The sequence below is a fragment of the Cnephaeus nilssonii genome, assembly GCF_951640355.1.
Source record: "Cnephaeus nilssonii genome assembly, chromosome: 9".
NCBI lineage: Eukaryota > Metazoa > Chordata > Mammalia > Chiroptera > Vespertilionidae > Cnephaeus > Cnephaeus nilssonii.
In genome coordinates, this window is record NC_137080.1 from 86,534,627 (window position 1) to 86,559,074 (window position 24,448).

The 24,448-nt window shown below is 52.9% G+C and overlaps 2 protein-coding genes and 1 pseudogene across 3 annotated transcripts; 2 read left to right on the forward strand and 1 right to left on the reverse strand.

The window, feature by feature from the left end:
* Window positions 1-1,898: 1,898 nt before the first annotated feature.
* On the forward strand, window positions 1,899-11,866 carry LOC307105753 (triggering receptor expressed on myeloid cells 1-like; the record flags this gene model as incomplete). The annotated part of the gene is made up of 5 exons (XM_079781644.1): window positions 1,899-1,990; window positions 3,808-3,920; window positions 5,050-5,394; window positions 8,499-8,667; window positions 11,565-11,866. The coding sequence occupies 5 exons, from the start codon at window positions 1,899-1,901 to the stop codon at window positions 11,668-11,670; spliced, it is 825 nt and encodes a 274-aa protein (XP_079637770.1). The 3' UTR covers window positions 11,671-11,866.
* Window positions 11,867-12,523: 657 nt separating this feature from the next.
* Window positions 12,524-12,931, reverse strand: LOC307105121 (histone H3.3A-like; annotated as a pseudogene). Its single transcript has one exon. The product of its transcript is annotated as a histone H3.3A-like (transcript).
* Window positions 12,932-13,279: 348 nt separating this feature from the next.
* LOC307105754 (triggering receptor expressed on myeloid cells 3-like) lies at window positions 13,280-24,448 on the forward strand (the record flags this gene model as incomplete). The annotated part of the gene is made up of 5 exons (XM_079781645.1): window positions 13,280-13,389; window positions 17,034-17,128; window positions 18,258-18,602; window positions 23,934-24,062; window positions 24,402-24,448. 5 exons carry the CDS (start codon window positions 13,280-13,282, stop codon window positions 24,446-24,448), a joined length of 726 nt encoding a protein of 241 aa, XP_079637771.1.

Consider the following 24,448-nt stretch of genomic DNA (forward strand, 5'->3'; position numbering starts at 1 on the left):
CTCCCTTCCGCTGCGGCCCTTTCCCACACTCCCAGGAAAGGGTGTTGAAAGCCATGGAGTGAGGAGAAGACATGACGCCTCGGGGAGAAGTGCCCTTTGGGGCAGAGAAACCAAGTGAACCGGAAGGCAGCATCCCGGGACAATACTGGGAAGATGAGACAGGCTTCGAAGGATGAGACTGGTAGAGAGTATCGCTGAGAGGGGGTATCATTTGTCTATGGTGTGCATCATCCCTGCACCCTCAGAACAAGCCTGGGAAGGAGAGCAGAGTGTGACTGGAATGAGGCCACACGAGTAGAAAGTCATCCCTTGTGGCAGGAACAAAATTGAAGAGTCCCTTTCCTGAAGGCTAAGGCCACAGAGGAGAGAACAGCCAGGAGCTCTTCCTGTGATGCCTCTACGTGCCTCTCCCTGGAATCACACCAGGGCCAGGGATGGTGGCACCACAAGATCTCAGCCTTTAGGCTCCGGGAGGCTCTCCCGTGTGCGCACTCCGGTTCCCCATTCTGCCTTCCTCTTCCTCTCTAGGTCTGCCCCTGAGAGTCCCCTTCAGCTCCCATGTTCACCCATGCAGTAGGAGTCCAGGCCCACCTGTGTCTGGCAAAATCCTACAGATTTAAATCAGGACTTTCTAATTTCCTACCTCTTTTGGCCCTAAAGGGGGAAGGGTCCCCCATTGGTGTGGACAAAATGATGGGTCCTCCTACTCCAATTCAGCAATGGCCAAGGCTAATTTCATATCTCATTCCCCAAGAACAAACACACCTTCCAACACACAATCCAGCTTGTGTTAGGATAACACGTTCCTACCATCAGCTTGAGTTTCCCGCACTGCTGTGGGAAAAGATGCCTGAGTGCTGAGGTGCAGCCCCCCGCCCCGACCCCCCGTCCTGATCACACGGGCATCATACAAGGACTTCCTCATCAACCCGGGAGCACCTGCTCTGGCTGCAGCCTCAGCAGGATGGCACTGACGCCAGAGACTCCCTCTCATCCCCAGTCTGAGTCCATCAGAAGAAGGGCAAAGGGAAGTCTTGTCTTTTCAGAAGCCCTTCTTCTTGCAACTGTTTATCTCGGGGCATCTGCTTTCCTCCCTCAGGGGCTGAGCAGCTCAGCGGCAGTAACCACAGGACATGCGGAGTTTGCTTTCTGAGATTTCCTGTCTGGGACCTGCAGGTCAGCAGGTCCAGTGCTGTCCCTGTTCACGAAGGGACAAGGGAGGTGCCATTGCTAAGTGTTGACTAGGAGAAGCTGAACATGTTAGTGCAGCATTTCTCAAACTCCAGTCCTCCTGCATCCGCGTCTCCTGGAACATTTGTTTAAAAAGCAGATTCCAGGGCCCCGCCCAGCATGTGTGGCTAAATCCCAACACGTGCGGCTCTCTTGGTGGTTCTCAAGCTTGTTTGCGAGATAGAGTTCCAAGAAGTCATCAAGCTTCTTACCAAACACCAGGACACGTTCATAGTAGAAGTACCAGCTGCAGGAGTTCGTGTGCTTGTGTGCTTAACATAATTATAGGTTACGTAGTGTTTAGGTGCAATATACACTGAGTGACCAGATTATTATGACCTCTGAATGAATAATAATTTGGCCACCCAGTGTATATCCTTTATAATAAAATGCTAATATACAAATTGTCCCCTCGACCAGGAGATTTACCAGCAGACAGGCCAGCCAACTGCCCATATCCCCTCCCTCTGGCCAGTCTGGCCGGATCCTACCCATGCACGAATTCATGCACTGGGCCTCTAATGTGTGTGTGTGTGTGTGTGTGTGTGTGTGTGTGTGTGTGTGTGTGTAGAGTGGCCAGATTATTATGCATTCAGAGATCATAATAATCTGGCCACTCAGTGTATTAAACTTGCCCGAGGAAACATGCACACTAAATTGGAAGGCAAATGGCTGTGCTGGATGCTCTCCTGTTTGCGCTTTTAGGCCCACTCTCCATCCTTCTCTTTCTGGAGCAAGAAGCTTGCCAACTGGCTTCCAGGTGGGTTTCACCCGTGGGCAGCGTGAAAGCAGAGCAGAGGGTGGGAAGAGAATGAGGGCGGGGATTTTATCCTCTGGGCTCCTTCTCTGTGGAATGGCTGCATTCCTCTACGGGAGGCCCCTTCATGCTCCTCACCAGACAGCTGCTATCTCCAAATTTGGGACACTGCTCCATCCCCTGCCCCTTTAGGCCTAGAGGTGGTAATGACTCGGCACTGTCCGCAGCCTCAGGGTACTGCAGCATCCCTTACTGATTTCCCCAAATCCCACCACAATTTCTTAAACACGGCTCAATAACTCGATTTCAGTGAGCCACCTGTCTCCTGCTGGACTTCGGCTGATATAACAGTGCCATGTGGTTAATTACACGGGCCTTGGAATTAAGCAATACTCAGGTTGAACCCCAGCTCCACAGCATCCTTGAAGTATGTCTGATCTTGAAAGACTCAGTGCATCCCTCTGGGCCTCATCCTTGAGACATTCCTCATTGCCTCATGGACAAAATAACCAAGGCCAGTCCTGGTTCTTGCTGCCATCAACTGAATGCAAGCCTGGCTGTCTTGAACAGCAAAGGAACTGAGAAAGATGTCAGTAGCTCATAGACTCAATGAGAAGGCTGGAGGGCCAGGCTTAGAAAACAGCAGAAGCCAAGAGAGAATGGGCAAGAGTCCACAGCTGAGGTCACAGCATGAGGTCATCTAGTGGTGAACTTGCCATTGATGCTACAGCCCCTCCCCTGCACACTTGGAGCCACTCGAACCTGCCACCATACTGTTCACGGGCTTTCTATGTGCTCTATCCCCACCTGGCCCCACATCTTTCACCACAGGTTCATGTGTTTGGCAGGCTTAGGTCCCAAGCCTGTGCCATAAGTGCCAGGGAGAAGGGCAGGAGGAATCTGCCTCCATCTCAATAGACGGGAGAGGGAAGCTTTGTGTCCTAGTGAGACCCACCCATTGGGGCATATCCCCCAAATGGAAAAGGCATTGGGGGCTGGAGACTCAAAAGATGACAAATATTCACTACACAGTCTCTGAAGCTGGTAGGGTTAAGTGAGATCACCTGCGTAAAGCACCCGGCGCACGAGGGCCTTCAATCCATGGCACTTAGTCACTCCAGTAGCATTACAATTGTGGTCTCCGTGTCTCTGTCTAGACTGGGGCTCCTGGAAGTGGTCACCTGAGACGCAGACTGAGGACCCCGGAAAGTTTCGGGGCCCCTCTGACCTCATGCAGAGCTTTGCCAGGCATCATCCATTTGGACCACTCGCCTCACAATCACCTGTGCTGCTTGTTAAACTGCAGATGCTGGGCCCTCTCTAGACTTCCTAAACTGGAGTCTCCCGGGGTGGAGCCCACATGCATGTGTATGTTTGCCAGGCTTCCCAAATGATGGAGCCACATGCTTATACTTGAGAAGCATGGTGTGGAGTGAGATTAAACAAGGCAGGTCATCAGGAAGGTGTGAACCAGACCTTGAAGGGTAACCGAATGTGGATGTACCGGAGGGGCTCGGGAGGCAGTGGTCGGGGCCCAGTGATGAGCCTGTCTCGGTGCCCTGAGGAAGTGAGTGAGCAGAGATGGGAGGTCCCATGGCGGGTCAGGGCTTGCCGTGGTGGGGAACGGGGTGTTGCACCATAGGCTGTGGCACAATGAGAGCGGGAAGGAAGGTGTCAGAAGGGAAGTGATCTCTTCCCTCCTTCTGCATTTTCCCGAGCTGGTCCCTCTCACTGCAGTTCCCTCAGGGTTTCTCAACGGCACAGTAAGCTCCCCCTCTCAGAGAAGGTGGACAATACCCACATGGGGCACCATCCCCCAGCAACTGCTACAGGTCCTGGGATGGCCGAAGCCTGAAGGATAGAATGCACAGGACAGGGCTGTGGGGGCGGCCACTGCTGCTGCTGCTGCTGCTGCTGCCGCTCTGGGTCTCAGGTGAGGAGAGGAAGGGAGAGGGACGGAGATGGCCCAGGGGAGGTGCCTATAAGAGGGGTTTTCTCTCACTCCTTCAGGAGGATTGGGATGGGATCCCGGTACGTGTGAGAAACAGGAATGGGGGAAGGAAGGAAATGAATGCAGACTGTGCTGCCTGACCCTGACCCAGCGGGGCTGGGTGACGAATGGATGCTGGAGGGTCCTCCAGTGCATCTCCAAGCTGAGAAAATTATGTGAAGTCACCAAACAACCTCTCCTTGCTGTGCGGGCAGCCTGGGGGATGTAAAGCAGTGCAAGGCACGGTTCCTCCTCAAAGGAACATTCGGGGGCTGAGGCAGAGAGCAAAGAGGTTCCGGAACCAGACAGAGCTGGTTCAAATCCTGTTCCTGCCACTTTCTATAGCTGTGGCCGTAAGAAGTCCTCCACCTTCACTGAGCCTCAGTTTCCTCATTTGTAAACAGCACCTCCTTCAGAGGGTTGTCCTGGGAGCTAATCAGCATTCTGATGTAGAACACTTGGCTCAGTATTTAGGGCTCAGTAAGTGCTTCACAGAGTGCAGGTGGCTGCCCAGGACCAGGACGCTGATAATGTCACAGGTGTAGGGTGGTCAGTGGGTTGAGGGTTGGGGGAGACAGAGGTCAGTGCCAGCTGGGACCTAATGGGATGGATATGGACAGAGAGGAGTAGAAGCACATCTGGCTTGGGAACCCCAAGGGGTAATACAAAGTCCCCTGAAAGCAAGGGACATGCCTGGGAACCACAAGTGGAGAAGAACATGGCTGGCAAAACTGGTTAAGTTCTCTTTTTACTTAAAAAAAACCCACCCTCCCTTTTTATTATAAAAAAATTTCAATCTATGAAGTATAGAAAAAATAGTCCCCATAACCTCACCCACTAGATTCAGACATTGAAGCAGGATCGATATTTTGCCGTATTTGCTCCACGTGTGTGTATGTTGCTAAAGACGCTGAGCCATTTCACATAGTGCACAGAGACCCCACGTGCCTCCTCAGTGCTTGAGGGAGCTGCCAGGACTCTGGCCTGCGCTCGGGCTCTGCCCTGCGGCCTGTGGCTGTGGGACGGTGGGAGGAAGGCTGGCTCAGTGAGGCTCTTCGCCCTCTCATTCTAGGACTCCGAGGCGAAGACGAGGAGCAAATGTGCCTCCTGGAAGGAAGCAACCTGACCGTATCCTGTTTGTACACCAGGCAGTACGCCTCCAGCCTGAAGGCCTGGCAGCGGGTGAGGAGCCGCGGCCCTCCAGAGACACTGGTGCGCACAGATACCAGGAACACGGACCTAAACCGGGCCCAGGCCGGGAGATACCTGCTGGAGGATGACCCCACCGAGGGCACGTTCAGCGTCACCGTGAGAGAGCTCCAGAGGCAGGACTTGGGGCTCTATCAGTGTGTGATTGACCTCTCACCTCAGACCCCCGTGCTCCTGCCTCCTCGGATTCGGCTGGTACAGTGCAAAGGTGAGCAGAGGCAAGAGCCCAGACAGGGAAGGTTGTGGAGGCTTCGCTCCTGAGCCGCAGGCGGACCCCCTCTGCCTCCAGGGGAGGGAGGGGGGCGCTTTGGAGAGAGAGCACAGAGTCACGGGAAAGGCTCTCTTTCTGAAAGCAGAGCACATGGGTCTTCCTGTCTCTCGCTTTGTGACTTTGAGAGCCATAGATCCTCTCTGGACCCCGGTTTTCTCACCTGTAAGGCAAGAAAGTTAGACTAGGGATCTCAAAGTTTCTCTCACTCTATGCAGCGTGCCCGCTAGGGGCACCGGGTACTGAACACCGACTGCAGAGCCAAGGTTAAGCCCGTCTCCATTGTACACGGCAAGAAGGCTCAGGGAGGGCACGCTACTCACGGTGTCATTCAGCCGATACCTGGAGCAGCTGGCATCCGACAGAGACCCATCGGAATCGATTGTCCTTGGTGGATCCTGGAAGGGGCTCAGTGTGGCCAGTGAAACTGTTCCCTTTCTCAAGAGATTTACAAAGTAGCAAACAAGGAATAGGTGTTGGACAGCAAGATGAAGGGCCTCTCTCATCCTTGAATTGCTTCTCATGGGTGGAGGCCTGCTAGGCCTCCCCGTCTTTTCTCAGAAAGCCTTTCTACCCACCTAGCCCAATACTTCTGCCCCAAGCTCCCCAATAAACCTTCTCCCTTTGAACCAGAGAGTTGGAGAGGCCTCCACCACACAGGACCCTGGTCTCCACTTCCTACATATCCCAATATGTAAATACTAGAGGCCCAGTGCATGGATTCTTGCACATTGAAAGGAAATAAATTAGAAGGTGGCTGGCGGGGAAGGACCGGGCGAGATGGGCATGACATGTCCTGGACCCAATCTCCCACAGTCCCTCCCTCGGCTGACCGCAATGGGGCAAAGGGCTCAAAGGGGCTCGAAGGGTGTCTGCGGAGTGAGCTGGTCCCTCAGCCTGGCCTGCGGGATCAGGCTGAAACCAACAGTCTGACATCCCCCAAAGGGTCCCGGAGTGTGAGAGGGCACTCCACAAAGTTGCTATTGCTTGACAGCTCCTGCATCAAGCATCTGCCCCCTGGTGGTATGTGCGTGTCATACCTACTGGCTGGTTGGCTGGTGGCTTAGCCTTTTATCTATATACTAGAAGCCTGGTGCATGAAAATTTATACACTGGAGGGGGGTCCCTCAGCCCAGCCTGTCCCCTCTCACAGTCTGGGAGCCCTCAGGGATGGGAGGCGACCCGGCGATCAGGGGAAGGCAATGCCCCATCACACCTCTGCTGCTGCCACTGCCGGCAGCGCAAGCCTCGGCCAACCCTGGTTATCTCAGCCATGGGCAGCCCTGGATGGCTGGGCAGCCACCATCCAAGGCTTGCCTGTGCTTTGGGCCAACCCTGGAGCTGCTGGGCAGCCATCTGAGGCTTGCCTGTGCCTTCGGCTGGCACTGGGCAGCTGGGGGGCTGAGGGGACTGGGGGACTCCAGAGGCAGGTGTGCAGAGCGTCCAGGCCCACCTGCCACCCCAGCAGGGCTGAGAGGACTGGGCACAGCCATGTTGTGGCTGTGGGTGCTGCCATCTTTGAGGGTGTGGCATCCAATTAGCACATTCCCTCCTTATTGGCTGTGGGCACCGCCATCTTTGAGGGAGGGGCAATCAATTAGCATATTCCCTCCTTATTGGCTGTGAGCACCACCATCTTTGAGGGTGGGGCAGTCAATTAGCATATTCCCTTCTTATTAGCTGTGGGAGCCTCCAACTTTGCCATGGTGTGAGGGTCAATTAGCATATTCCCTCTTCATTAGATAGGATATAAAGAGGTAACATGCATATTAGCCAGGACTCCGTAATGTCACAACCACTCAGGAGGAGGCTGCATGTGCAGGTGGGCAGGAGGGGAATGCTTGCGCAGTGAGGCAAGCCAGGGATGGCACAGGCCCTCAGAGAACAGGGCTTGCCAGCCACGGTGCACTGGCAGTGCTGCCTCTGGGTGTGAGCTGCAGAGGAAACACTTTTTCTGACCGCTCATTGGGTAAGCTCCCTGTACGCCATGCTCAGTGTTCTTGGTCACTTGGGCAATAAGAATCCAAGAAGGTGATCTAGGGTTTTTCCACCTCACTCCTGGAGGAAAAAACGAAGGTCCGCTGCTAGACAGGCTAAGAAATGTCATATCCTGCCCTAGCCGGTTTGGCTCAGTGGATAGAGCCTCAGCCTGTGGACCGCAGGGTCTGGGTTTGATTCTGGTCAAGGGCATGTACCTAGGTTGCAGGCTCCTCCCTGGCTGGGGCCCAGGTCAGGGCTCATGCAGGAGGTAACCAATCGAAGTGTCCCTCTCACATTGATGTTTCTCTGTCTTTCCCTCTCTCTCCCACACTCTCTAAAAATCAATGGAAAAATATCCTCAAGTGAGGATAAAAAAAAAGGAAGAAAGAAATAAATGTCATATCCTATGAAAGAGACATCTTGAAAATGCCTAAAGAAAGTTGTCATTTCTTCATGGTGAGGGGACTGGAGTCTGTGTTGATGAAAACACCTTGGCGGCTGTGGCGGCCGGCAGTGACTGCAGCAGCGGGGTGATCAGCCCGGTCGCCTCCTGCAGAGGGAGGCCAGACTGCGGCTTAGGCCCATGCCCCGTACATCAGTAGGACATCCCCGGAGGGCTCCCAGATTGGAGAGGGTGCAGGCCGGGCTGAGGGACCCCTCCCCCCACCAGGCCACTAGTATAGTAATAAAAAATGACTTGTGAAGCAATATGCCACAGGTATAGGTGAGTGCAAGGCAGAGGGAATGGTGAGAGCTGGAGGAATCGAGGATGATTCTTGAAGAAGGTGGGGGCATATGGATTGGTGAAGCATAGCAGGCAAGTGCATTTCCAACGACATGAACAGAAAATTCTTTCCTCCTTCTCTTCCTTCCTCCCTTCCGTCTTTTCTCTTTTCCTGTCTCTGACCCAGGCTGACCCTACACATTAAAAAAAAAAAAATCTTAGAAAAAGAAAACCTTGTGTCATGAATGTCAAAGTTCATTTCCCTCCTCAGATCCATTTACCCTATGACCCATCCATCCATCCAATGTGTCTTCTTGCAGATCCTGCCTCACACACTGATCCTACCCAGAACTTGGCTCAGAGTTCCACTCTTCCTCCTGTGACCACCACGGCCCGGGGCAGGATCCATACCAGCCCCAGTCCTGTGACTCAGCTCCTGCCCACGTCAACTGCCAGCCTCTCCTCCCCTGGCCTCGGAGTCAACCCCACACACGGGACGGATGTCCCCAGTACGGTGCCCAGGTCTCTCTGTGGGGGATGGGTGGTGGGTTTGGACCTTTGATTCCCAGTCCTTGTCCTGAGAGGATGTGGGGGGTGAGGGATGGGGCGGGGGTGGTGGAGAAGCCCAGGAGCAGACTGAGTCACTTCCATCTGGTAGGACTTCCCAGGGCGGAGGGAGGTGGAGCCAGAGGGAGGAGGAGGCTCTGGCGAGGCTGCCATCTCCCCAGCTCACCCTCGCTCTCCTGGGGTGCCAGGGGGTGGAGGGAAGTGGCTTCTTCGCTGAATTCCATGCTTATTTCTGTTTGTACACAGTTTAACACAGTGGTAGTTCTAAACATTTTCATTAATTTCCCATGAGAAAACTCTTCTTTGATGTTGCTACCTATTCTTCCTAATTATAATTTCAACGAATGTCTACTTTTGGGTCAATGGGGAAACCATAACTTATGTAATCGTTGGGCCTGTTTTTAATGTTGAGATTGTTTCCTCTTTTTTATACTATTAACTCTGAGATGGACATATTTTTGCAGATGTCTTTTCCTTTAAATCATTTATTCAAACAAAAGTCCAGTGAGGAGACATGGAACACGTGTACCGCTCTGTATACCAAATGCTCCACCAAAGACCCGGAGCGGTGTGAGCCATAAGGCATAAGTGGGCGCGGTGGCTGCAGGCGGGCCTCGGGCCTCCGGGGACTCAGAGTTTCTGAATCAGTCCTGCCCACAGAGGTGCGAACTGGAATTTCCCTGTCACTGCGGATGGTGCGCTCGGTGCTGGTGGTGCGTTTCCCTCCTGTATTGTTTCACTGGCACCAGCCTAAGTGCCTGGCATGTAGTAGGTGCTCATTAAATCTTTATGAGCTAAATACACTAAGTGATCTAGTGGGAGTCAACATTTTTCTTTTTGAAAATTTTCACTGAACTGAGAGAGAGAGAGAGAAAGGGAGAGAGAGGAAGGAAGAGGGAGAGAGAAAGAGAAATATGATTGTGAGAGTGGAACATCGATAGGCTGCCTCCTGCAGGCCCTCAACAAGGGATTGAGCCCGCAACCTGGGCATGTGCCTGACCTGGAATTGAACCCACAACCTGTTGGCACATGGGATGATGCCCAACGAACTGAGCCACCCTGGCCAGGGCCAACGTTTTTATTCACAACTTTTCATTTCTAGTATGTTAATGAGCGTGCACAACCTTTGCCCACATTCCTACTAGAGCCAGCACCTGCCCCGCTGTTATCTATTCACTTTATCTATTAATGAGTTATAAACCAGTGTCTCAGAGTCCAGGCAGGGGAGCCGAAGCCACCGAGCTGTTTGAAAACAAGGCAGTTTAATACAGGGAGCGGTTTGCCCAGGTGATGGTGCTGAGTCTGGGGACGGAGGGAGAGGCCCCTCGGAGGAAGCCACTTGTCTCCCTGCTGGGGTGGGCTCCCCAGAAGCAGGCTGTGGGGAGAGTCTTGTGCAGATGGTTTGGGAAGCTGCCGCAGATAAACCCATTAGGGAAGTGGGAGCAGGGGAGAGGGCGGCCGAGCAAAGGCTGTGGTAACCAAGCTGAGTCCCACGGGGGAGGGAGGACTCTGGCTCAGCCCTGCAGAGGGTCCTGGGGACCCACAGGTCACACCTAGAGTTGTCTGTACCAGGGCCAGACCTGGGGTATTTATGTTCCGGAATTTCCAGTCCCGGTGAGGGCGGCCCACGGACTCCCAGGCACCGCAGAGGTCTGCCCTGCATGCAGTCTCCGAAGGGCTGCGTGCTGGCCCCCAAGAGTGGCCCCACTAGGAGATCCGTTGTAAGGAACATGTTATAAGGTCGGGAGGGGATAAGGCGGGGCACTGGAGGGGAGGCTGGGAGCAGGTGGAGTATAGAGCCCCAGCTGGGGCCTTTCTGCAGCAGGGCTCACACCCAGGCACAGGCCACAGGGAGGAGGGCCAGAGAGGCGCTGGGCTGGCTGGCCCCGCCCCATGCCCTGCCAGCCAGCAGCAACACTGGTGTCTGACCTTGACCAGGCCACCTGCCACATTTCCTTTCCGGTGACTCAGGACACTTTCACAGGCAGGGGCTGGATATCGAGGCCGCAAGTGTGCTTCCCACTTTCTAGAGCCATTATATCGTTGGTCACTTTGCTAGTTTGTACATTCGGTTTGTAGTTTTGTGTAGGCAAACGCCAATTCTAAAATCACTGCTTTGTTTTATTCCTTCCTTGTGCTTGATTCTATTTCCTGGTGACTTTTCAGTTACTTAAAAATGTCAAATTTAAATTTAAACTTTAGACTCTTACATAACATTAGATCTGCCTCTGGGTTTCAATGTGTTTCACTGCTACCTTTTCTCCTTTGGTTCCGTGTCTTATCACGCAGGTCACTTGTGCTGTAATCGATGTCCATGTCTCCTGAGTCTAGGCAGGCCAGGTGTCCTCACTCATTTCTATGCCTTTCTTAGGCGATCTTATGACAGTTACCCAGGACATTTAGAATCATGTTTGCTAAAAATCCATAAAAATTCATGATGGGATTTGGATAAGGATTGGATTCTTCTCGGCTGATAGAGGAGGAAACTGAGGCCAAAGAGGTGAGGGACCTTTCCCGGAAGTAGGTCCTGATGCTGAGAATGGAAACCAGGCTTCCTGGCTCTGGGTCAGCTCTCTCTAGTCATCACGGCGGAGGAAGAGGATCTTGCTCAACCTGCCTCCTCCCCTCGCTGCCTCTCCTGGCCCCACGCTCTCTACTACACCTACTTCAGCAGTGTTAGGCAATGGGAGAACCTAAATGCACAGAGGCAGTCAGTGTGGGCAGAGGCTCTGGAAGAACCCACGCCGATAAAATAGTGGTGAGAGCAGCGTTGTGGAGTAAAGCTCAAGTATGAGGAGTGTCAGTGCCAGCAGCAGCGTTCCATCTTCTCTCTCGCCAGGATCTCTCCGACCAGCATCGTCACGATCGTGGTGTGTGGAATCCTCAGTAAGAGCCTGGTCTTCACGTTCCTGTTGATCGCCACACAGAGGTCATTTGGCCGCTAGGTCCGTGAACCCAGAATGCCCTGCAACCTCCATCCACGTCCATCTGGCAGTTATTCTAGTAGAAGCGTGTGAAAGGGGAGGCAAGTGGGGCAGGGCGGGTGGGGAGGGCAATGACTGATTGAATCTGTAATAGGTTATTTCTAAGGCTCAGGATCCACCTTCCTGGCCCTGCTGACTCCCCTCATTTCACTAACAACCTTGGGTGTGACCTTTGCCCCTCAGAAGAGAAGAGACAGCCCCTAACACGCCCTGGGCCTCCATTCCCCAGCGGCCTAGGGTTTGCATTAAATAAAGACGAAGTCCAATGCTTTTCTTTCTTTCTTTTTTTTTTTTTAGTTTAATGTATTTTAATAGCAAACTTACAGGAACAGCACAGAAGACAGACAACATTAAAAACATGTATTTGCATGTAGGACAACTAAGTTAGAAAAGTATAGTGAATGGATGGAATGTACCATTCGATAAAAATGCTACAAACACCATTTAGTTGCCATCAATAAGAAATTTACTTGTTTTTTTAAAAAATCCAAATGCTGGCATTGTCTAGAAAAATTTAACGGGTTTATTTATATTGTTATAAAGTTGAACTTCTGAAACTTGTTCACTGAAACATTTGACTTGCATTAATGCTTTATGTCCCTGCATTTATATTAAAAAAATCCACATAAAAAAGAAAATAGAAAAACTGTCAATACCTGATTTCTGTTCCCTATTTTCAACTTGCAATCATATACTTAGATACCTTTTGACCCCATGGAAAAAAAAAACCCTAACGTTCAGAACTACCAATAACAGGAAGAAGAGAAAAAAATATTTTTTAAAAGAATGAAATGTTTTCCATCATAGTGGATTCTTAAGCACGTTCTCCACGTATGCGGCGTGCTAGCTGATGTCTTTGGGCATGATTGTTACACGTTTGGCATGGATGGCACACAGGTTGGTGTCTTCCAAAAGGCCACCCAGATCGGCCTCACTGGCCTCCTTCAAAGCACCAATCGCTGCACTTTGGAAGCGCAGGTGTGTTTTGAAGTCCTGAGCAATTTCTCACACCAGATGCTGGAAGGGAAGTCTGCGAATAGGAAGTTCAGTGGACTTCTGCTAACTTCTAATTCACAAAGTACCAAGGTGCCAGGCCTGTAACGATGAGGTTTCTCCACTCCGCCAGTAGACGGCGCACTCTTTTGAGCGCCTTTGGTAGCCAGTTGCTTCCTTGGTGCTTTACCCCCAAGGATTTGTGAGCAGTCTGCTTTGTAGGAGCCATGGTATAGAGAACTCCTTACTTACCCCCATTCTCTTTGGGCTGGAGGCGGCGCAGGCATTAGAGATTGATGGGCGGCTGCGAACGCCCCAATGCTTTTCACTGTCACTCGCTGTCCTGTGGGGTCATGAGGTACAGAGGGCACAGCTGCTAAACCTGCCTTGGTCCTTGCCCTGGACCACTGCACTGGGGCCGACCCTGGCAGAGCTGCACCACAGAAGCATCCTGCTCTCCCGGCCACCGGGGCCTTCCTTTCTTCTGGAATCAGACTCTTGGGTTCCTCCCTTCCGCTGCGGCCCTTTCCCACACTCCCAGGAAAGGGTGTTGAAAGTCATGGAGTGAGGAGAAGACATGACGCCTCGGGGAGAAATCCCCTTTGGGGCAGAGAAACCAAGTGAACCGGAAGGCAGCATCCCGGGACAATACTGGGAGGATGAGACAGGCTTCGAAGGACGAGACTGGTAGAGAGTATCGCTGAGAGAGGGTATCATTTGTCTATGGTGTGCATCATCCCTGCACCCTCAGAACAAGCCTGGGAAGGAGAGCAGAGTGTGACTGGAATGAGGCCACACGAGTAGAAAGTCATCCCTTGTGGCAGGAACAAAATTGAAGAGTCTCTTTCCTGAAGGCTAAGGCCACAGAGGAGAGAACAGCCAGGAGCTCTTCCTGTGATGCCTCTACGTGCCTCTCCCTGGAATCACACCAGGGCCAGGGATGGTGGCACCACAAGATCTCAGCCTTTAGGCTCCGGGAGGCTCTCCCGTGTGCGCACTCCGGTTCCCCATTCTGCCTTCCTCTTCCTCTCTAGGTCTGCCCCTGAGAGTCCCCTTCAGCTCCCATGTTCACCCATGCAGTAGGAGTCCAGGCCCACCTGTGTCTGGCAAAATCCGACCGATTTAAATCAGGACTTTCCAATTTCCTACCTCTTTTGGCCCTAAAGGGGGAAGGGTCCCCCATTGGTGGGGACAAAATGATGGGTCCTCCTACTCCAATTCAGCAATGGCCAAGGCTAACTTCATATCTCATTCCCCAAGAACAAACACACCTTCCAACACACAATCCAGCTTGTGTTAGGAAAACACGTTCCTACCATCAGCTTGAGTTTCCCGCACTGCTGTGGGAAAAAGATGCCTGAGTGCTGAGGTGCAGCCCCCCGCCCCGACCCCCCGTCCTGATCACACGGCCATCATACAAGGACTTGCTCATCAATCCGAGAGCACCTGCTCTGGCTGCAGCCTCAGCAGGATGGCACTGACGCCAGAGACTCCCTCTCATCCCCAGTCTGAGTCCATCAGAAGAAGGGCAAAGGGACGTCTTGTCTTTTCAGAAGCCTTTCTTCCTGCAACTGTTTATCTCGGGGCATCTGCTTTCCTCCCTCAGGGGCTGAGCAGCTCAGCGGCAGTAACCAGAGGACATGCGGAGTTTGCTTTCTGAGGTGGCCTGTCTGGGACCTGCAGGCCATCATTCCAGTGCTGTCCCTGTTCACGAAGGGACAAGGGAGGTGCCATTGCTAAGTGTTGACTAGGAGAAGCTGAACACGTTAGTGCAGAATTTCTCAAACTCCAGTCCTCCTGCCTCCGCGTCTCCTGGAACATTTGTTTAAAAAGCAGATTTCAGGGCCCATTCCAGGGCCCCTCCCAGTGTGTGCGGCTCTCTTGGTGGTTCTCAAGCTTGTTTGCGAGATAGAGTTCCAAGAAGTCATCAAGCTTCTTACCAAACACCAGGACACGTTCATAGTAGAGGTAAGCACCTGCAGGAGTTCGTGTGCTTGTGTGCTTAACGTAATTATAGGTTACGTAGTGTTTAGGTGCATGCAATATACACTGATTGACCAGATTATTATGATCTCTGAATGCATAAGAATTTGGCCACTCAGTGTATATCCTTTATAATAAAAGGCTAATATACAAATTTTCCCCTCGACCAGGAGATTTACCAGCAGACAGGCCAGCCAACCGCCCATATCCCCTCCCTCTGGCCAGGCTGGCCAGACCCCTACCCATGCACGAATTCATGCACTGGGCCTCTAATGTGTGTGTATATATATACTGAGTGGCCAGATTATTATGCATCAGAGATCATAATAATCTGGCCACTCAGTGTATTATACTTGTCTGAGAAATCATGCACACTGAATTGGAAGAAAAATGGCTGTCCTGGATGCTCTCCCGTTTGTGCCTGTGGGCCCGCTCTCCATCCTTCTCTTCCTTGAGCAAGATGGGTTAAATCAACTGGCTCCCTTGCCAACAGGCTTCCAGGTGGGTTTCACCCGTGGGCAGCGTGAAAGCAGAGCAGAGGGTGGGAAGAGAATGAGGGCGGGGATTTTATCCTCTGGGCTCCTTCTCTGTGGAATGGCTGCATTCCTCTACGGGAGGCCCCTTCATGCTCCTCACCAGACAGCTGCTATCTCCAAATTTGGGACACTGCTCCATCCCCTGCCCCTTTAGGCCTAGAGGTGGTAATGACTCGGCACTGTCCGCAGCCTCAGGGTACTGCAGCATCCCTTACTGATTTCCCCAAATCCCACCACAATTTCTTAAACACGGCTCAATAACTCGATTTCAGTGAGCCACCTGTCTCCTGCTGGACTTCGGCTGATATAACAGTGCCATGTGGTTAATTACACGGGCCTTGGAATTAAGCAATACTCAGGTTGAACCCCAGCTCCACAGCATCCTTGAAGCATGTCTGATCTTGAAAGACTCAGTGCATCCCTCTGGGCCTCATCCTTGAGACATTCCTCATTGCCTCATGGACAAAATAACCAAGGCCAGTCCTGGTTCTTGCTGCCATCAACTGAATGCAAGCCTGGCTGTCTTGAACAGCAAAGGAACTGAGAAAGATGTCAGTAGCTCATAGACTCAATGAGAAGGCTGGAGGGCCAGGGTTAGAAAACAGCAGAAGCCAAGAGAGAATGGGCAAGAGGCCACAGCTGAGGTCACAGCATGAGGTCATCTAGTGGTGAACTTGCCATTGATGCTATAGCCCCTCCCCTGCACACTTGGAGCCACTCGAACCTGCCACCATACTGTTCACGGGCTTTCTATGTGCTCTATCCCCACCTGGCCCCACATCTTTCACCACAGGTTCATGTGTTTGGCAGGCTTAGGTCCCAAGCCTGTGCCATAAGTGCCAGGGAGAAGGGCAGGAGGAATCTGCCTCCATCTCAATAGACGGGAGAGGGAAGCTTTGTGTCCTAGTGAGACCCACACATTGGGGCATATCCCCCAAATGGAAAAGGCATTGGGGGCTGGAGACTCAAAAGATGACAAATATTCACTACACAGTCTCTGAAGCTGGTAGGGTTAAGTGAGATCACCTGCGTAAAGCACCCGGCGCACGAGGGCCTTCAATCCATGGCACTTAGTCACTCCAGTAGCATTACAATTGTGGTCTCCGTGTCTCTGTCTAGACTGGGGCTCCTGGAAGTGGTCACCTGAGACGCAGACTGAGGACCCCGGAAAGTTTCGGGGCCCCTCTGACCTCATGCAGAGCTTTGCCAGGCATCATCCATTTGGACCACTCGCCTCACAATCACCTGTGCTGCTTGTTAAACTGCAGATGCTGGGCCCTCTCTAGACTTCCTAAACTGGAGTCTCCCGGGGTGGAGCCCACATGCATGTGTATGTTTGCCAGGCTTCCCAAATGATGGAGCCACATGCTTATACTTGAGAAGCATGGTGTGGAGTGAGATTAACCAAGGCAGGTCATCAGGAAGGTGTGAACCAGACCTTGAAGGGTAACCGAATGTGGATGTACCGGAGGGGCTCGGGAGGCAGTGGTCGGGGCCCAGTGATGAGCCTGTCTCGGTGCCCTGAGGAAGTGAGTGAGCAGAGATGGGAGGTCCCATGGCGGGTCAGGGCTTGCTGTGGTGGGGAACGGGGTGTTGCACCATAGGCTGTGGCACAATGAGAGCGGGAAGGAAGGTGTCAGAAGGGAAGTGATCTCTTCCCTCCTTCTGCATTTTCCCGAGCTGGTCCCTCTCACTGCAGTTCCCTCAGGGTTTCTCAACGGCACAGTAAGCTCCCCCTCTCAGAGAAGGTGGACAATACCCACATGGGGCACCATCCCCCAGCAACTGCTACAGCTCCTGGGATGGCTGAAGCCTGAAGGATAGAATGGACAGGACGGGGCTGTGGGGGCGGCCACTGCTGCTGCTGCTGCTGCTGCTGCTGCTGCTGCTGCTGCTCTGGGTGTCAGGTGAGGAGAGGAAGGAAGAGGGACGGAGATAGCCCAGGGGAGGTGCCTATAAGAGGGGTTTTCTCTCACTCCTTCAGGAGGATTGGGATGGGATCCCGGTACGTGTGAGAAACAGGAATGGGGGAAGGAAGGAAATGAATGCAGACTGTGCTGCCTGACCCTGACCCAGCGGGGCTGGGTGACGAATGGATGCTGGAGGGTCCTCCAGTGCATCTCCAAGCTGAGAAAATTATGTGAAGTCACCAAACAACCTCTCCTTGCTGTGCGGGCAGCCTGGGGGATGTAAAGCAGTGCAAGGCACGGTTCCTCCTCAAAGGAACATTCGGGGGCTGAGGCAGAGAGCAAAGAGGTTCCGGAACCAGACAGAGCTGGTTCAAATCCTGTTCCTGCCACTTTCTATAGCTGTGGCCGTAAGAAGTCCTCCACCTTCACTGAGCCTCAGTTTCCTCATTTGTAAACAGCACCTCCTTCAGAGGGTTGTCCTGGGAGCTAATCAGCATTCTGATGTAGAACACTTGGCTCAGTATTTAGGGCTCAGTAAGTGCTTCACAGAGTGCAGGTGGCTGCCCAGGACCATGACGCTGATGATGTCACAGGCGTAGGGTGGTCAGTGGGTTGAGGGTTGGGGGAGACAGAGGTCAGTGCCAGCTGGGACCTAATGGGATGGATATGGACAGAGAGGAGTAGAAGCACATCTGGCTTGGGAACCCCAAGGGGTAATACAAAGTCCCCTGAAAGCAAGGGACATGCCTGGGAACCACAAGTGGAGAAGAACATGGCTGGCAAAACTGGTTAAGTTCTCTTTTTACTTAAAAAAAACCCACCCTCCCTTTTTATTATAAAAAAATTTTAATCTATGAAGTATAGAAAAAATAGTCACCATAACCTCATCCACTAGATTCAGACATTGAAGCAGGATCGATATTTTGCCGTATTTGCTCCACATGTGTGTATGTTGCTAAAGACGCTGAGCCATTTCACATAGTGCACAGAGACCCCACGTGCCTCCTCAGTGCTTGAGGGAGCTGCCAGGACTCTGGCCTGCGCTCGGGCTCTGCCCTGCGGCCTGTGGCTGTGGGACGGTGGGAGGAAGGCTGGCTCAGTGAGGCTCTTCGCCCTCTCATTCTAGGACTCCGAGGCGAAGATGAGGAGCAAATGTGCCTCCTGGAAGGAAGCAACCTGACCGTATCCTGTTTGTACACCAGGCAGTACGCCTCCAGCCTGAAGGCCTGGCAGCGGGTGAGGATCCGCGGCCCCCCAGAGACACTGGTGCGCACAGACACCAGGAACACGGACCTAAACCGGGCCCAGGCCGGGAGATACCTGCTGGAGGATGACCCCACCGAGGGCACGTTCAGCGTCACCGTGAGAGAGCTCCAGAGGCAGGACTTGGGGCTCTATCAGTGTGTGATTGACCTCTCACCTCAGACCCCAGTGCTCCTGCATCCTCGGATTCGGCTGGTACAGTGCGAAGGTGAGCAGAGGCAAGAGCCCAGGCAGAGAAGGTTGTGGAGGCTTCGCTCCTGAGCCGCAGGTGGGACCCCCTCTGCCTCCAGGGGAAGGGGGGGCGCTTTGGAGAGAGAGCACAGAGTCACGGGAAAGGCTCTCTTTCTGAAAGCAGAGCACATGGGTCTTCCTGTCTCTCGCTTTGTGACTTTGAGAGCCATAGCTCCTCTCTGGACCCCCGTTTTCTCACCTGTAAGGCAAGAAAGTTAGACTAGGGATCTCAAAGTTTCTCTCATTCTATGCAGCGTGCCCGCTAGGGGCACCGGGTACTGAACACCGACTGCAGAGCCAAGGTTAAGCCCGTCTCCATTGTACACGGCAAGAAGGCTCAGGGAGGGCACGCTACTCACGGTGTCATTCAGCCGATACCTGGAGCAGCTGGCATCCGACAGAGACCCATCGGAATCGATTGTCCTTGGTGGATCCTGGAAGGGGCTCAGTGTGGCCAGTGAAACTGTTCCCTTTCTCAAGAGATTTACAAAGTAGCAAACAAGAATAGGTGTCGGACAGCAAGATGAAGGGCCTCTCTCATCCTTGAATTGCTTCTCATGGGTGGAGGCCTGCTTGGCCTCCCCCTCTTTTCTCAGAAAGCCTTTCTACACACCTAGCTCAATACTTCTGCCCCAAGCTCCCCAATAAACCTTCTCCCTTTGAACCAGAGAGTTGGAGAGGCCTCCACCACACAGGACCCTGCTCTCCACTTCCTACATATCCCAATATGTAAATACTAGAGGCCCCGTGCACGTATTCGTGCACATTGAAAGGAAATTAATTAGAAGGTGGCTGGCGGGGAAGGACTGAGCGAGATGGGCTTGAAATGTCCTGGAGCCATCCTCCCTCAGTCCCTCCCCTGGCTGTCCGCGATGGGGCAAAGGGCTCAAAGGGGCTCGAAGGGTGTCTGTGGAGTGAGCGGGGTCCCTCAGCCTGGCCTGCAGGGATCAGGCCGAAACCAACAGGCTGACATCCCCCAAAGGGTCCCGGAGTGTGAGAGGGCACTCTGCAAAGTTGCTGTTGCTTGGTAGCTCCTGCATCAAGCGTCTGCCCCCTGGTGGTCAGTGCGTGTCAGACCTACTGGCCGGTCGGCTGGTGGCTTAGCCTTTTATCTATATACTAGAAGCCTGGTGCATGAAAATTCATGTACTGGATGGGGAGTACCTCAGCCCGGCCTGCCCCCTCTCAGAGACTGGGAACCCTCAGGAATGGGAGGCGACCGGGCGATCAGGGGAAGGTGATGCTGCTGCCACTATGGCCAGCACAAGCCTCGGTCGGCCCTGGTTATCTGAGCCTCGGACAGCCCTGGGGAGCTGAGGGGACTGGGGGGACTCCGGAGGCGGGCATGCAGAGCCGCCAGGCCCACTTGCCACCCCAGCGGGGCTGAGAGGACTGGGAATTGCCATCTTTTGGCTGTGAGTGCTGCCATCTTTGAGGGCGTGGCAGCCAATTAGCATATTCCCTCCTTATTGGCTGTGGGCACTGCCATCTTTGAGGGAGGGGCAGTCAATTAGCATATTCCCTCCTTATTGGCTGTGGGAGCCGCCATCTTTGCTACGGCATGAGGGTCAATTAGCATATTTCCTCTTTATTAGATAGTATATAAAGAGGTAACATGGAAATTAGCCAGGGTACTGTAACATCACAACCACTCAGGAGGAGGCTGCGTGCGCAGGTAGGCGGGAGGGGAATGGGTGCGCAGTGAGGCAAGCCAGGGATGGCACAGGCCCTCAGAGAACAGGGCTTGCCAGCCACGGTGCACTGGCAGTGCTGCCTCTGGGTGTGAGCTGCAGAGGAAACACTTTCTGACCGCTCATTGGGTAAGCTCCCCGTACGCCATGCTCAGTGTTCTTGGTCACTTGGGTAATAAGAATCCAAGAAGGTGATGTAGGGTTTTTCCCACCTCACTCCTGGAGAGGAAAAAATGAAGGTCCTCTGCTGGAGGGGCTAAGAAATGTCATATCCTGCCCTAGCCGGTTTGGCTCAGTGGATAGAGCCTCAGCCTGTGGACTGCAGGGTCCGGGTTTGATTCTGGTCAAGGGCATGTACCTAGGTTGCAGGCTTCTCCATGGCTGGGACCCAGGTCAGGGCTCATGCAGGAGGCAACCAATCGAAGTGTCCCTCTCACATTGATGTTTCTCTGTCTTTCCCTCTCTCTCCCACACTCTCTAAAAATCAATGGAAAAATATCCTCAAGTGAGGATAAAAAAAAGGAAGAAAGAAAGAAAGAAATGTCATATCCTATGAAAGAGACATTTTGAAAATGCCTAAAGAAAGTTGTTATTTCTTCATGGTGAAGGGACTGGAGTCTGTGTTGATGAAAACACCTTGGCGGCTGTGGCGGCCGGCTGTGACTGCAGCAGCGGGGTGATCAGCCCGGTCGCCTCCTGCAGAGGGAGGCCAGACTGCAGCTTAGGCCCATTCCCCGTACATCAGTAGGACATCCCCGGAGGGCTCCCAGATTGGAGAGGGTGCAGGTCGGGCTGAGGGACCCCCCCCCCCGGTCCCACCCCCTGTGCACGAATTTCATGCACCAAGCCTCTAGTATATATAGATTAGGCCAGGGTGGGGCTAGAGTCGAACTTCATTGTAATATTTGGAAATCAAGAGTTGACCAAGCAAAAGGAAGGTGCTATAGGCAGGATTGGAGGGAAGCTACTGAATCCACATAATAGGAAAACATCCCCCAGGCTTTAAGAGCACCCAGTGATGCCCAGGAATTGAGAGACTGGTTACAAATGACTTATGCAGTTGGTGAAGCAGTTCCACGTCCTCTCTACACAGCAGCAAATTGGTCTCAGTACCTGTACACATGGAAGTGCTGAAACGGTTGCTGGCTGCAAAGGTAAGTGAGGCCATCACAGGATAATAAAAGCTGCACGGGCCTGGTTTCCATTCCTCCTCAACCCGGAACCTACTCAGTGACCTTGAGAATGTCCCTCGTACTCCTCTAGGCTTGCTCCATTGTGATGTTCAATGGCTCCAATTCTCTGGGGTTATCTGTGTTTCAGTTCAGAGAAATAGGTTTAATATTATACCTTTGGCCCACTCCAGGAGACAGCTTGGGCCCACCAGGTTTGACTCCATCAATTAATAGCTGCCTTGTTCTTTAACGCAAATTTTAATAAAGACAATAAGGGAAACTATTGGGAATGACTGAACCCATATAATTGAATGAGAATGATATCAAGTTTAATACAGGATAAATGTAAACGTAGTTATTTTCATCAAACCACAAATAGCAGACAGTGGAGTTTTCATAGCAGCTTCCTATTTCTTTTCTGCAGTAATTGGAGAAAACTTTAGGCTGATGTAGCTGAGGAAACTGAGTCTAGTACAGCTTGTTCCTGCCTGAAGGGCTCACTGGTCTCCCAGGGAAACAAGAACCCAATCCTCTGAAAAGGACAGAAGGTAAACAGAAGGTGGCCTGGGGAGCGGGTGGCAGGCAGGCACCGTCTTTAGTTAGGTTAAAACAAATGAATGGGGACTTCTTTCTGGAACGGTGTTAGGCCTGCCCACATAAATGGACTTACCCTCAATGAATTGTGGGGAATCCTTCTGCATTTGTCTCCACGTTTCCAGGTGGGGGAGGCATGGCAGCAGATGCCCACAGAAAGACACTTACATAATGTCATGCTATTCGGAGGTGATGGATGTGTCCGCCCAACACTCCAATAGGAAGAGAGGCCTGAAATGGGAACTTAGGGAGAGAAGGTGGGTATGGGAGGTAGGAGAAGGGTCAGAAGTGAGAGCAGGACTTGTGGCCTGGTGAGAGGGCCACTTGACTGTGAAGGACTGAGTGGACCTGGGAGCCACAAGCTAAAAAATTAGGCCAGGCTCACTGGACAAGACTCTGAAGACTGAGAGCAGCAAATGTCACAGAAATACACGGCAAGGAGACAGGAGACATGGGTCCCAGTGCTGGCTCTGCTGCTGTCTACTGAGTGGCCTTAGACACTCCCTTTTCCCTCTGTTCCTTCGGGCTTAGATTGGATGGGATTGAATGCTTGCTTTCACCTTTGACCTTCTAGGACTCTGTGAATATCCCCCAAATACAGTACAGTCCCATAGCAATGAACTTGGGACATAGTTGCTCAGCCTTTGGAAGAAAATTGTTCCAAATATCTTGGAGGTCCCTCTCCGGTTCAGGTTAAGTCAGTCAGGTTGTGCCAGCAGCCTGGCAGGCTCAGGGTATGCAGTCCCATCTTCATCAAGCATTTTCTGGGCCCAGTAGGGGCCTGGTGTCAGTCAAAGAGAACGAACCCTAAAGGGTAATCTGGATTCAGCGTCAGTTGTGTCTGAATGAGGGTCGCTGCCCAGAGGCCACAGCAAAGTAGAATGAGACTTTGGGGTCATTAGCTGGGTCCTCGGCTCAGGCCTCACAGGTGGGCTCTGGAGAGCCTGGCTAGACTACATGGAGGCCTGTCTCCTGCTCCAGGCAGGTGAGAGAGTCCTGAGTGTCCGCAGTCAGAAGGACCTTTGCTTCTATTTCTCTTCCAAAGCTCTCACCCTCATACAAGCCTTGAATGTTACTGCCTCAAGGGAGCACAAGTTCCATCAACCAGCCACAGAGGAAGGGAGCTGGGGTTGGGGAGCTACGATTACAAAGGTGTTTTATAGCCCTGATGACAGAGCATCACCTAGAAAACGTGGCCCAGGGGCGAATGGAATTTGAGCAATCTTCCTTGGAGTTAAAGGAATGGGATGGACAGAAATCCTCTGCACAGAGTTGCTGGGGCTTGGGGCCCGGAGGGGTGTAGAACCCACTACCGAGAGGAAGAGAAACTCTGACGGTAGCAGAGGAGTAACTCATGCAGAAGAGGGGTGGCCGCCATGCCAGGAGCAGGTGTTGACATGCACTCACAGTGTCAGCTGCACACGGAGACAGTTTGGCTGAGTGGAGAGGAGAAGGGTAAGGCTAAAGCAGGACTGGTCGTGGATTCAGACTGTGAGAGTCTTGGGCGCCGGCAGCCTTGTGCACTTTGCTCTGTAGGCAACGGGAGCACGAAGGGCTTTCCGTGGCACATTGAGTGGGAGAGTGAGGGTCATGCTGGAGCTATGGGCAGGAGCTATGCAGAAGGGAGATATTAGGGGCAGGAGACCAGTAGATCCCTTGAGGGTGAGAGCCATCGCAGAGCATTATGGGAAAGGTAAGGCCCAGCTTCACAGTCCCTGCTTGACTGTTGTGATGGCCAGGAGGCAGGGAGCAGGCTGAGCTTCAGAGCAGAACACCCGGCAGACACCCACCCTTTCGGACTCAGGGGGGGGGGCTAACCTAGGACACCAATGCTTATGTTTGACCTTCCAGGCATGCCGCCTGCCCCTGCCCTTCCCGAGCTGCGGCTGCTGGCTATTGTTCTGACCTGCGGATTTGTCCTGAACAAGGGCCTGGTGTTCTCAGTCCTGTTTGTTCTTCTCCTGAAAGCCAGGGCCCCAGGTGAGTGGGGGCCGAGGTAGAGCTTGGGGTGGAAATGAATGAGGAGAACCAGATGGTAGCTGCAGACAAGAGCTCAGAGGGGCCATGTCCCTGGGGTTCCCCAGAGCTTGCCCCCTGACTTTCCCCACTTCTTTGCCTAGGAAGCAGGCCCAGCCCCGGGAACCCATGAATGGCGCTGGGCTGGGCTCACCAGGACAGGAAGACCTGGGGGTGGGAGGGGCAAGGAGGTTTTTGCTGCTTGGCAATCCAGTCTTTTCTTCAGAGGAGGGAGGGAGACTGCAGCCAGGACTGGCATGGATGGATCATTGGCAAATGCTGTCTGCTTCTCTCACTCCTCAGGCGAGCCAGACCCAGGGGAGCAGCAAAGTCACCCTTCCAGGAGCTGA